Source organism: Vipera berus (assembly GCF_964194415.1).
Source record: "Vipera berus genome assembly, chromosome: 1".
NCBI classification, from domain to species: Eukaryota; Metazoa; Chordata; class Lepidosauria; order Squamata; family Viperidae; genus Vipera; species Vipera berus.
Window position 1 is genome coordinate 300,023,286 of NC_138202.1, and position 13,743 is coordinate 300,037,028.

General features: G+C 36.0%; 1 protein-coding gene across 1 annotated transcript in view; it reads right to left on the reverse strand.

Moving 5' to 3' along the window:
- KIF6 (kinesin family member 6) overlaps positions 1 to 13,743 on the reverse strand; it is a gene marked incomplete at its 5' end in the record, with an annotated part of 130,746 nt that overhangs the window by 79,583 nt on the left and 37,420 nt on the right. The window contains 6 exons of the mRNA XM_081325200.1: positions 20 to 161; positions 7,922 to 8,027; positions 10,078 to 10,181; positions 10,964 to 11,050; positions 12,040 to 12,183; positions 13,302 to 13,508. Of these exons, the coding sequence (XP_081181326.1) occupies positions 20 to 161; positions 7,922 to 8,027; positions 10,078 to 10,181; positions 10,964 to 11,050; positions 12,040 to 12,183; positions 13,302 to 13,508 (790 nt within the window). The remainder of the gene's footprint in view (positions 1 to 19; positions 162 to 7,921; positions 8,028 to 10,077; positions 10,182 to 10,963; positions 11,051 to 12,039; positions 12,184 to 13,301; positions 13,509 to 13,743) is intronic.

Here is a 13,743-nt window from a genome sequence, read left to right on the forward strand (position 1 = left end):
AAGATATCAAAAAGGATACTGATTTCATTATCTCGTTGCTGCAAAAGATTCTTCAGTTTCTTTAACTCTTCATTGCCAATTACAGCATTAGCACTTTTATCTTCCTGAGCATCTGGTCCAAGTAATTGGTTGCCAGGAAGCTTTGCATCATTTACCAGGCTCTGTTGAATCAAAAACAATACAGTTAGGACTTCCGCTGGCGGCGCGGCGCTGAAGACAGCCTCCCCTGGCTGCCCGCGGCTCAGCTGTTTGTTTTTTTGCCCGAAACAGCGCCGATCAGCTGTTCGGGCGAAATTGAAGCCCCCTCCTCGGGAGAAGAGGAGGGGGTGAGGCCCCAGGTAGGGGTAGAGTTCTCCGAGGCCGCCTGAGCTTTGAGCTTGGGCGGCTGAAGGATCGAACTCCCCCGAAGCCTGGGTTGCTCCCAGCTGGCCGTCGTCTCTGCTCCGAACTTCCTGGAGCAGAGCCAGGCGTCTGCGAACCAGCCCTGCCTGATGAAAGGACTATGATTTAAAGGAGCAGGCAGAGCGGTACAAGAGGAAAAGGTGAAGAGGACTATTTTACTGTACTCTCTAACTTGTTGGACTTTTTAAACTTTAATTGAAAGTGCGTCATAATTGAGGATTAAAAGATGGCGGCTAAACCTCCCTCTAAAACTCTTCGGAGTGGAGGATCCTCGCCGGTGCAACAATCATCACTACAGGCATTGCACCCTCCTGAAGTGCTGACATCGAAGGATTTGCGAGATGCCTTGGATAAACATGCCCAGGTACTTTTGGAATCAATTAATCAATCAATTGCTGATAAATTTGCACAGATGGAGGAGAAATTGGAGAAATTTGAGGAAAGAATGGAAGAGAGGATGGAACAGAAGTACAGCGTGATGAAGGTAGACATTTTGACTTCAGTGCATAAAGTGGCGGAATGTGTGGAAGATTTAGATGAAAAAGTGGATGATTTGGCTCAAAGGAATGCTATACTAGAAGTAAAAGCACGGGAGAATGAAATTGAAAGAGGCAAGTTGGAAAGGGAGTTAAGCCATGCCCAATATTACCAGATGCAGTTTGCTGTCAGAATTAGAGGCTTAAAAGAGAATGTTAAAGAAGATTTAAAGCAGCTGATCTCTGAGGCTCTCGAAGGGGTATTGAACCAGCCAGCATCTGAAATAAGAGCAGCTATGGATAAAGTGTTTCGGGTGAATTCATGGATTGCCAGACAGAGAAAGTTGCCTAGAGATGTGGTGGTTTATTTTGCAAAAAGAGAAATTAGAGATCAAGTTATACAAGCTGCCTATGATGCTAAGGTTGTGATTGCTGAACAAGAAGTCTTGGTTTTAAAAGAAATTCCTCCAAGGATTTTAAGGGGAAGAAAGGACTATACATTTCTTGTGCAAGAGCTCAAGCAAAGAGATAGAAGGTTCAGATGGGAGATTCCAGAGGGGCTGATGGTGATGTATGAAGGTAAAAGGTATAGGCTGACTACTGTGAAACAAGCACGTGATTTCTACAATAATGTCTTAAAAGCAACCCCATTAACGCTCCTGGAAGCTGGAAAGGGATCTGGAGAAGAAGAACAACAAGAGGAGGAAACAGAGGAAAATGGTGCTGGAGGAGATCAAGCTACAATCTCTTTGGATGATCCTAGAGAGCAAAGAGTGACGCGTGCTGCTTTAAAACGAGCAAAGAAAATAAAAGAACAAGATCAGCAAAAGTCTTCAGATTCTTCACATCGCATTCATAGCCAAGCTGTGGGAGGAGCACGGCCTAAAGTAACCAGTCCTATCAAAGCTGTGGTCCAAGAGCTTCTCGAGGATATACATGGCAACTAAATTTTTAACCTGGAATGTTAATGGACTAAACTCACCGCAGAAGAGGAAGAAAGTTTTTCAATATTTAAAACAATTTAAGATAGATGTTATATGCCTGCAAGAAACGCATATTAGAGTTTTGGATCAAAAGTATTTATTGAACTCGAGGCTGGGTACGCAATTTGTTGCTTCTGCAGAGAATAAGAAAAATGGAGTGGTTGTTTATGTTAAAAGTGCCTTAACAGCGGATCTAATCGAAGCAGATAAGCATGGAAGATATGTTATGATCGAGCTGTTGTTTGAAGGTAAAAAGACGCTTTTAGTTGGATTATATGCTCCAAATCAACAACAAGCTGACTTTTTTAGTTTACTTCATACAAAGCTTACCCAGTTGGATTATAAATCCTTTATTTTTATGGGGGACTGGAATGGAGTTATGGATGTACAGTTGGATAAGGCTGGAGCCTTTAAACGCATTCCAAGTCACGCTAGACTGCCTAAATCTTTTTTTGAAATGAAGGATGACCTGGAATTGCGAGATATTTGGCGTGAGAGACATTTGCGGGAGAAGGATTATACATTTTATTCTGATAGACACCAATCTTTTTCGAGGATTGATTTTATTTTGTTGACTAATGATCTTCTTTTGAGAACTAAAAAGGTGAAAATCTGCGCAAGAATTATCTCTGATCACAGTCCAGTGTGGTTGGAGATTGATAAGGAAAGAGGAGATAGACGCTCATGGCGCGTAAATGAGAATTTGTTTAGAAATCAGAGAAATGTGGAAGAATGCAAACAGCGGATGAAGGATTTTTTTGAGATGAATATGAATAAGGGTACCTCTATGGATATGGTTTGGGATGCTAGCAAGGCCTATATGAGAGGGGTGTTGATATATATGAATAATAGACATAGACGTGCAGTGGAAACTAGAAGGAAAGAACTGGAGAATGAAATAAAGGAAAAAGAAAAGGCTTTGATTTTGAACCCAGAGGAGGTGAAGATCAAGGAGGCTATTAGACTGTTACTAGGACAATTTGATAAATTAATGGCTGATCAAGTGGCGACCAATCTGCGGTTTGCTAGGCATAATACTTTTTGCAATGCTAATAAGCCAGGCAGATGGTTGGCTTATAGACTGAGGAAAAAACAAAGGGCATCTAATATAGATAAGATTGAGCATAAAGGAAGGGTTGTGTATCAACAGAATCTTATTAAGGATGCCTTTGTGGATTTTTATTCGAAATTATATACTAAAGAGGACATTAATGCAAAAGATATTGATACGTATTTGGAGAAGGCTAGCATCCCGGTTCTTATGCAAGTACAAAAAGAGGGGATTAACCAACTGATTACAGAAGAAGAAATTTTTACAGCTATTAAGGAACTGAAGGTGGATAAAGCACCAGGCACTGATGGCTTGACTGCGGCCTATTATAAAAACTTACAATTAGAGATGATAAAACCGTTAAAGGAACTGTTCCAGACAATCCAGAGGGGGGGAAAGGTGCCCCCGTCTTGGAGAACAGCTTTTATCTCTTTGATTCCGAAGGAAGACCAGGATGCTACTTTAGTTAAAAATTACAGACCGATATCGCTTTTAAATACAGATTATAAGATATTTGCTAAGGTTTTGGCTAATAGACTGATGAGGGTTCTGCAACAGGTGATTCATGGGGACCAAACGGGGTTTATTAGTGGAAGACAAATGAAAACCAATGTGAGACATATAGTTGATGTGTTAGAGTTTTTGGAAAGGCACAACCAGATCTCTGCTGCGCTAATCTTTTTAGATGCTGAAAAGGCTTTTGATCAATTGAACTGGCAATTTTTGTTGAAAGTTTTAGACAAAATGGATTTTGGGGAAAATTTTTTACAACCGATTAGGGCATTATACCAAAAACAAACTGCCCGAATTATAGTTAACAATAGTTTGACAACAGTATGTAATATTGAGAAGGGCACAAGGCAAGGCTGTCCGCTATCGCCCTTGTTATTTATATTAACATTAGAGATACTATTGGTTAAGATTCGGAATTCGGAAAAAATTAAGGGGATACAAGTTGGAGATCAGGATTACAGATTGAGAGCATTTGCAGATGATCTGGTTGTTACAGTGACCCAGCCAGAGAACTCTGTTGTGGACCTGATGGAGATAATAACACAATATGGGAAGGTTTCTGGATTTAAAGTAAATATACAGAAAACTAAAATTTTGGCTAGAAATATGACAGTTTCGCAGAAGGCTCTCCTAGAAGGATTAACTGGATTTGAGATTGTTAAAAGGGTTAAATATTTGGGGGTGATTTTGTCGCCCTCTAATACAAAGCTATATAAAAATAATTATGAAAAGTTATGGGGGAAAATTCAAAAAGAACTGGAGAGTTGGGAAAAATTGCAATTGTCTTTGTTGGGACGGATTGCAGCAGTGAAAATGAATGTCCTGCCCAAATTTTTATTCTTATTTCAAATGATACCGATTCTTAAGAAAGACTCTAACTTGGAGGAATGGCAGCGTGGTATCAATAAATTTGTGTGGGCAGGGAAAAAGCCACGAGTTAAACTTAAGATTATGCAGGATACTCGTGAGAGAGGTGGCCTTAAAATGCCTAATTTTAAATTATATTATGAAGCTGCTGCACTAGTAGGAATAAGTGATTGGATTAATTTGACACAATCGAGGTTATTAAATCTTGAGGGCCATGATCTGTTGTTTGGCTGGCATGCATATTTGCTGTATGATAAGAAGGTAGATACTGTGTTTAGGATGCATATTTTAAGACAGGCATTGCTGAGAGTTTGGAAGAAGTATAGACATAAGTTAAGCAGCAAGATACCATTGTGGGCAATCCCAAAACACGCAATAGAAAATATACATGCTGGTTTCAAACATGATGAGACTACTTACAAGGAAATTTTAAGTTTGGAAAGGAATATTTGGTGCTTGAAATCATATAGTTTCTTGCGAGAAGAGAAGGTTGTTCAGACTTGGTTTCAATATATTCAGTTACAGGCCAGGTGGAAAGAAGATCAAAAAAATGGATTTGCAACGACTGATGAAAATTTGATAAAGCAAATTAGAAATCAAGGACCAGCACATATTAAACGGATATATCTTGCATTGATAGAGATCGATTCAGAAACAGAGCTTGTTAAGGATTGTATGATAAAATGGGCCCAAAACATTCAGGAAGTTATTACAATGGACACGTGGGAAAAGATCTGGGTGAGGAATGTAAAATTCACTCAAGCTCAAAGTTTAAGAGAGAACTTTTACAAAATGTTTTATAGATGGCATCTAGATCCTAAAAAGCTTGCAAGTATGTATCCGAATTATCAGCCTAAATGTTGGAGGTGTGGTGATGAAGAGGCAACATATTTTCACATATGGTGGACATGTAAAAAGGTCAAGGCTTTTTGGATAAAAGTCTGGTGGAATATGCAGAAGATTTTTAAACGGAGGATAAAGTTTTGTCCGCAATTTTTTTTGTTGGGAATAATTGTTGACGCTACAGTTGTGGACTCTAAGTTGATGTTGAATTTAGTTACGGCAGCAAGACTTTTGATAGGTCAATATTGGAAGAAAGAGGAACTGCCGACTATACAAGAGTGGATTTTAAAGGTTTCCGACTTGGCAGAGATGGCGAAGATTTCGGCCTATTTGAAAGATTACTCGCAAGAACATTATATTATGGAATGGAGAAAATGGATTGAGTTTATCCAGAATAAGTATAGGGTCAAGAAGTTTTATCTAGCATTTGAATAAGTCTTCTTTCGTTTTCTTTTTTCTTTTTTTATTTTGTCTTCTATATATATTTAATAATGCTAAGTTTTGTTTGATCCTATATAAGTTAGAGAGTGATGGATTTTAGAATTTATAGTTGTTAGTATATGGTTGTTTATGATTGCCTTTTTATATATATATACCTTGTATTTAGCTCTGGGAAGTCCGGGGGGGGAGGGGGGTTAGGGGGAGGTGGGGGGGGAGGAGGGAGGGGGGGAGGGGGGGGAAGGGGGGAGGTAGGGAGGGGAGGAGGGAGGGGGAAGGGGTTTTTTTAAAGGAAAACTGTATTTTTAAAACTTTTCAATAAAAAAAAAAAACAATACAGTTATTTTAATTAGTAATTCATTCTTTCATTTTATGTAAGGAGGAGATTTCACAAATTTGTAGTGCTACCATGGCAAGCCACTATAATGATCTCCCTTATGAATCATCTAGTTTTAATAGCCTCCTCTCTTTTAAACAAATCAGAATAATTTTCATGCACCATCTCCTTTGGTTAGCTATGCAGTCATCCTTCCTAAAATTCTGACTCTCTTTCCTCTAAGATTCAATTCCTCTTTCTTAAACTTAAATTTTTCTCTACTTGTTTTCCTGTAAACAAGATATACTGGTTTCTTTTAACAATAACTATGTCATTTGGCCTCAACAGTACTTTTAACATTTGCAAATATGCAAATTAATTTTCAGTTAAGTACTTAATTTTTAAAACTTATATTTGTATTTAAAAGCTTATTGCAAAACATGCTGTATGCTTGTATTCTGTGTAGATGCTAAGTGGCAATACTGATTTGTTGGCTCATAATCAAATAACAGCACACAAAAACTTTAAAGAAGGCTACAACCACAAATTGGAGAATAGTTATAAATTACTGTTTTTCTTAATATATCCTTTAAATTCTGTTTAGTGTGGCATGTAAATTAGAATAAATTAAACTCCCTATGAAATTCCCGTCCAACTGCCTTTTTCTATTTGGTATGGGGGGGACTTCTTTACAAATAATTGAATAGTTATAAAATTATATCCAAGAATATAAAGTATGTAGTAGTGGAATTCAAATATGTGAAGAGCCGGTTCTTTGTGTGGATGCTGCTTCTGAAAGTCCATTCTGGGCCTGATCAACCAAAAATTAGCTACCAGTTCTGCCGCAGTGGTGTGAACCAGCTTAATTCCCTCCACTGAAAGTATGACATAAGCTAACTATGGAGTTGCTTTAGATAAAAGTTCCTGTCTCAATAAATAAATAATAGTTTATTTAAGAAGGAATACCCAGCAATTTAGGGATAAATACTTTACATATTCTTTAAATTACTGTTTCCAGCTTTTTTCAGGTACTAGTTATTAAATAAGCAAATCACCTTTCACTGTTTTATACATAACAGGAAATCTTTTAAAACTATTAAGAACAAGGTCAATGCAAAGAGCATGTGACGAAAAAAATATCCTTATATTAATAACTCAAACATCACATGGAAAATACTAATTTTTCTCATTTACAATATGTAAATTTCATTATTGCTACAAGAAAAATGTAATTTATTTAATATGAGGATGACGGATGAGGATGACGGATGAGATTTCGTCGAAACATTGGTCTTATACCTTCAATTCTACGTGGGGAAAAACCCGAATGACCAAAGATCTACATACAAACACCCGCGAAAACCTCAGAAAACATACATACATACATACATAAAGGTAAAGGTACTTTACCTTATATATATATATATATATATATATATATGTAGGTCTAGAGTCTCGGGTTTCTTCCCGCGTTCCTTTCATCTTCAGAAAGTTGTGGCGACGTTTCGACGAAATCCCATCCATCATCATCAGGCCGGAGTATTCCTCCTGCTGCTTTCAGGAGCAATGCGTGGTCTGTCTGTTCCTTTCCTTCCAACTGCCGGTGGGGCTGTGTTCCGACTGGGTGGAGGCGTGAAATCAGAAAGCAGCCACGCCTCCACCCAGTCGGAACACAGCCCCACCGGCAGTTGGAAGGAAAGGAACAGACAGACCACGCATTGCTCCTGAAAGCAGCAGGAGGAATACTCCGGCCTGATGATGACGGATGGGATTTCGTCGAAACGTCGCCACAACTTTCTGAAGATGAAAGGAACGCGGGAAGAAACCCGAGACTCTAGACCTACACATACAGACACCCGCGAGAATCTACGAAAACATATATATATATATATATATATATATATATATATACACACACACACACTAATTAGGTTCTAATTAGAAACACATACTTCCTCTTCTCTTTTAAAATTGCCTAATAAATCAAAATAGGTTACATTTGTTAATGTGTTAAAAACACAGTGCAACATACCTTTAAATGGCTGAAACAGTATCTGATCTTCCGCATGTCAGCTCCAATTTCCAAAATGCTTTCAGGATCAGTATCTTCCAAAAATTCTTTAACTTGATCATCTAATCTAAATATACATGATAAAACAAAGAAAATAAAGAGCTACTTTGAAGAAAATATATCACTTTTCAGAAAAACAAATTAAATACAAACACTAAACTCCAGATTTCTACTAGTTTATCACAGCTATGAACTTTCTGCAAGTGGAATTTGAGCAAAATGGGAAGCAGGAAAAGCAGTATTTTAAAATGTATACCTGCTGTTTCAGTTCTTGAGGATTCTAGATCTTTGGAACAAACTTTTAGGATGCCAGTGGGAAGCACAGTGGGGATGTTAGTTAACAAAAATAGCTGCACTTTTCATTGTATCAATGGGATTTTTTCTTTGGATCAAAAGTCACCTATGGATGGAAAGAACCTTTCTATCTGCAGGAAACAAACTCTGGTTCCAACACATAGAGCAAATTTACTGCTTATGTGCATTGGTGGGATTCAAATATGTGAACAACTGGTTCTCTGTGTGGATGCTGCTTCTGCAATTTCATTCTGGGTTTGGGCAACAAAAAATTAGCTACCGGTTCTGCCGAAGTGGTGCAAACCGGCTGAATCCCACCACTGCTTATATTCCAAAATCACAATTAAGGGGGTGTTTTTCTTTTTTTAATCAAATGGAATATTTTTAAAAATAGCAATCTTCCATCCAATAAACTCCATCCAATGATACACCAAGTATATGTTTAACAAAAATAAAGTTATATTTTGTTCAGTTAGACTTATTTATAATTCACGGTCCATAGAATGAAATCTTTAAGCACTTGAAAGTAATCCTGCTTAATAATCTTGCATATATTGATGATTTCTAAAATTAATGTAGGGCCAAGAGAGGAACATGTGCACTGTAGAAGGCTGTGAGACTGTCAAGTAGGCCTTCCTGGAAGAGATGATCTCCTCAGGAGGCAGTAACATATTGAGCATAATTGATTTGGAAATAGGTCTTTTTTCTGAAAACTTTATAAAGTATCACTATGAGAGACTAGGATATTTGATGGAAATAATGTTCATCTCAGCCGATTTTGCAGAACCTGTGACTGAATTATTTTGTTGGATATACTGACCTTTATCTATACTAAGACCATTCTTCTAGTCTGCCTCTACTTGTAAGTAATTTAGTAGATTTTAGATTTGTACCTAAGGGTTGGCTTGAATAACTGTTTGGCTGTAGTGTTTATACATGGCTAATGTGATGGATTTTGTTCTTCAATATCTGACTAGGAATATTATATTTAAAACAGTCAATAAGTTAGACTTAACTAATTTGTGAAGGAATTTTGGAAGCTCTCACTTTGACTTAAGTGTAAACTATTAATCATTCATAGCTGCTCCTCCTTTTTTATTACAGAACCCTGAGATATCATGTCATATACAGTACAAGGTTCACTATATGTACTGTATGTCTACTCCCATCGGCTATAGCCTTCAAAACACATGAAGCAAACGTCAAAGAGATAAAAATAATGGCCTGCAAAGAAGCTATTTTATAATATTGTTTTTCAGTATCTGATGAACAGATAGGAAATATTTCAGGTTGCTTGGTAAAAAAAAGTCTTTGTTTTAAGCCCCTACGATCAAATGTAGCAAGAAAAGTAAGATATTCTATTCAAAATGTTTTCTTTTGGAATCCTTGATCTCAAAAATAAATGTCTTTCTGAATAAGCCTCATTACTTCTGATCCAACTGAATTAGTGATATATGAAGGACTAAAATCTAACTGACATGATAAAAAAACAACTTGTGAAATCTTTCAACTTGTGAAAGGTAGTAAAATTGCTATCTTTGGGTATTTCTGAATTAATTTGTACGTTCTAAGAACCTGTTACTTTCATAACTATGCTATGGTATTTATAAAGATTAATTTGTTCAGTTTTATTTCGGCATAGTTAAATGTACTAAATCTTCAACTGCTTCTTTTGAAATATAATAATATTAAATATAATAATAAAATATCTTTTAATTTGAAGTATTAGTTGAAATTAAATTCTACTAGGATGTCCATGCTTATTATGCAAATGAAAAAAATATATTTCAGAATTAGATGACATAAAGAAAGCCAAATAATACTCTAGCAGCTCTTCTTTTGAGAGTTCTTCAAGTCTTTGTTCTCCAGTCACCATGGCCAATTCATTTTTTAATTCCTGTATTTCCTTCTTCAGACGCATAATCATCTGGAAATATAAAATGGATCAACCGATTAACAATGAATGTATGATTTAGAAGTTATGATGTTCTTTTCTATATATACCAAATTGCTAATTTTTATATTCCCCCTTCCCCAAAGAAATTTAAACTTTTTTCATTTTCTTTTATAGAAATGAAATAGTTCTGTGAACTTAAATAATGGCATGCTTTGGAAAAATAAATGAATTATGATTTGGATGAAAAGAAACCAGTAAACTCTAGTAAACACTGGACAATTGAGATTCAATTCTTTACTGGTTTAGCATTTTGAGTTCGTATTCATAGCATAGCTACATAGTTCTGGATTAGTTACAGGCAATATGTTTTCACCATCTTTATTCTCTGGGGGGGCAATATTCTCAATATGCATCTGGAAAAAAGTTCTACTGAATATACAAGAGCTTACTTTCAAGTTAAATATAGCTACACTACATATATCACTACATACAACTATTCTACAGAACTTCAAAAGGTAAAATCAAACTGATTGCTTAATATTAGTGATTGAAAATATGATGCATTAGATCACTCTGTATGTTTAAGAAAATATTTAGTCATTGTTAATAATAGTACAATTTAGTTATTGTTAATTAATACTACACTATGTAAGTTGCATCAAGTACGCAATATTTTTAATCACTTGTGACAAATAGGTCTCCACTACCATATTCAGGAGACAGAATGAATAACAATATTAGGAATAATTATTACATGGAAATCACTGTCATGGTATATACTGTTATCATAAAGAGTCACTGAGCAGCCTTACTAATCCAGGATCAATTTCTTCATTTAGAACAGCTTCATTCTTAATAACAGCAACTCGCTGAGCAAATCTACAGGTTGATATAGATTCCTAAAAGGAAACAAAAAATCTTAACAAATAGGTTTTCTACAATGTAAGAATCAAAGCAACAATCTTTAAAATGGTCTTAACATACTTTAACAAAAATGAATGCCAAATAAATTATATATTGATAAAAATACTTTCCGTCTATTATATCTGACGACTGAATTAGATAACATGGCATGTATCATTTGCAAGCAAAACTAGCAAAACTATCCACTCCCATATTTCTCCATAAAATTAAATTATTATGACATTTATTTTTGCGTTCACTAATTAATAGACTGATGCTAATGAAGAACACAAAATTGATCATACTATAGATTTCAATGACTAAAGAGTAAAGACGTAAAAGCAAAGGACCTGTAGATGAGGTTCAGTTTTCAGCAATAAATCAATTTTTGGTATTATATTTTTAGTTACTGTAAACATTATTTTAAAATTATAATTATGTGCATGAATGATGCTAAATTATTTTATAATAAATCAGCAGTGATTAAAAAGATCTCATAAAATCTTAAATTCCATTAACTTTATGTATCTATCTCTAGTTTCAAAAATTGCTAATGATCCACTAGCATATGGTTTATACCAGGGGTAGGCAACCTTGGCTCTTTTATGACTCGTGGACTTCAACTCCCAGAATTCCTGAGCTAGCTGGCTAAGGAATTCTGGGAGTTGAAGTCCACGAGTCATAAAAGAGCCAAGGTTGCCTACCCCTGGTTTATACCAACATTACCTATTATTTGTATAAACAAGTTATTAACTAGCTTTAAAATATATTTTATTCTGCTTCAATGTTGCTAAGGAATTTAGTTTTTAATGTCTAGTTCTGCACTCCTAATAGCCAAATCCTTAAAAATGGAGAAAAAATAACTATTCTAAGAATGCTATGTCACTGTCAGAGTTTAATCATACTGCATCAGTTATGCAATGAATTTTGAGCATAAAAATTGTTATATTAATATAAAACCAAACTGAGAAATGGGAAAACATACATCTATGTTCCTTTTTTCTATTGAGAGTGTTGCAATCATTGTTGTCATGCAATTCCCTCCCAGGCTGTCTCTTAGCACTGACGTCATCATGGAGTTTCTGTAGGGGATGTGAGATCTGTTTTTTTCTGACAAAGCAATGATTACCTGCAATATAGGTAATAAGTAGAAAAGCTTATTAAGCTCTGATATCTTGCTTTTGATTACTTAAGACAAGTATTATTATAAAAATACATTAAAATTTTGCATTTTCATACAATTCACTAAACATACTGCAAGAAGAGCAATATAGAAACTGCACATACACACACACACACACACACGAGAGAGAGAGAGAGAGAGAGAGAGAGAGAGAGAGAGAGAGAGAGAGAGAGAGAGAGAGAGAGAGAGAGAGAGAGAGAGAGAGAGAGACCGTTCTAGCGCTGGGAATTATGATTAGGCACAATCACTTCCTTGCTTTATAGCAAAAGTAGACCAAAAAAAATTCATGTGAAGGAAAGTTTTCATTTACTTTGACTTGCTGAATGTTTTCAGGAAGCATAACACTCTGTTTGACAATGGAACTGAAAAGGCTGAAAAGAGCACAACAGTGAAGAAAGTACTGCAGCACATCTACTTCCACAATTATGCATCTTCCAGACTTCATCCATCTTAACACCATATTTGAAGACCAGGATGAGAGACACTATAACTTTGTTATATTTTTTAGTCACTGAAGACCCCAGGCGGCATGATTAGTCATGCAATTATCTTGCTAGATTGATGAAATTCATTTTTTTGTGCTTGGGATATTTGAGATCAACCCTTTCCCTCCCAGAGCCAACCCCTTAGAAATTATGACCATCTATTTTGGAAAATATCTTCACTGGTGGTGGATTATCATTAATTTTGCCATAAAGCATATGTGTCTCATACTGCATTCTCCCTTCCTGTCTATTTTCCCCTCCCCAACTCTGCCCTTTTGGCTGCCAATTGCATTTGGCCCAAAATCACATGTGTAACTTTGAAGGGTCACTAAACAATGGTAGTTAAGTGAGAACTACCTGTACCTAAAAATACCATTTCCTTATGTGCTATTAAACTGATCTCTAAATAAGAAGATCTATCAAATGGTACAATATATTAAAGTACAGCACAGACATTTTGCCCAGAGTAGCTACATCGTGTTCCATGTCTAAATCAAAATTCAATGATTCGAATGCCAAGTGCAAGAGAACATGAATATTGTAAAACAATAGAAGAAATGGAAACTGGATCAACTTTACCTGTTCCAAATAATGTAAAGACAGATTGATGTATTTGGCCTCTGTCAGTTGCTGGCCTCCAACTCCAGTCTTTCCAACACGCTCTGAACCAGCCAGGTCCACCAAGTGTAGTTTGGAACGCCGAATGGTTGCTGATCCTGGTTCTTTGCTTGAGATATGAACGGTGAAAATGCAATGTGAACGCGTGGAGGCTTGATTCATTGGAGTCTGTGAGAGAAAGGATTTCCTAAGCCTTACTTTTTAATTCTCAGTCTAAATGCTACTGATCATTTAGAAATGAAAAGTGGTTTAAGTTAAAACAGATCACAATGATATTTTGAAACTTGTTGGGTCCAACCCAAAGATGCCATAATAATTCCATTTACAATGGGTTGTATTGGAGGAAGGGAAAAAAATGGTTGCTTCATCTGTCCTACTACATATCCCTATAAAAGTTCAAGGA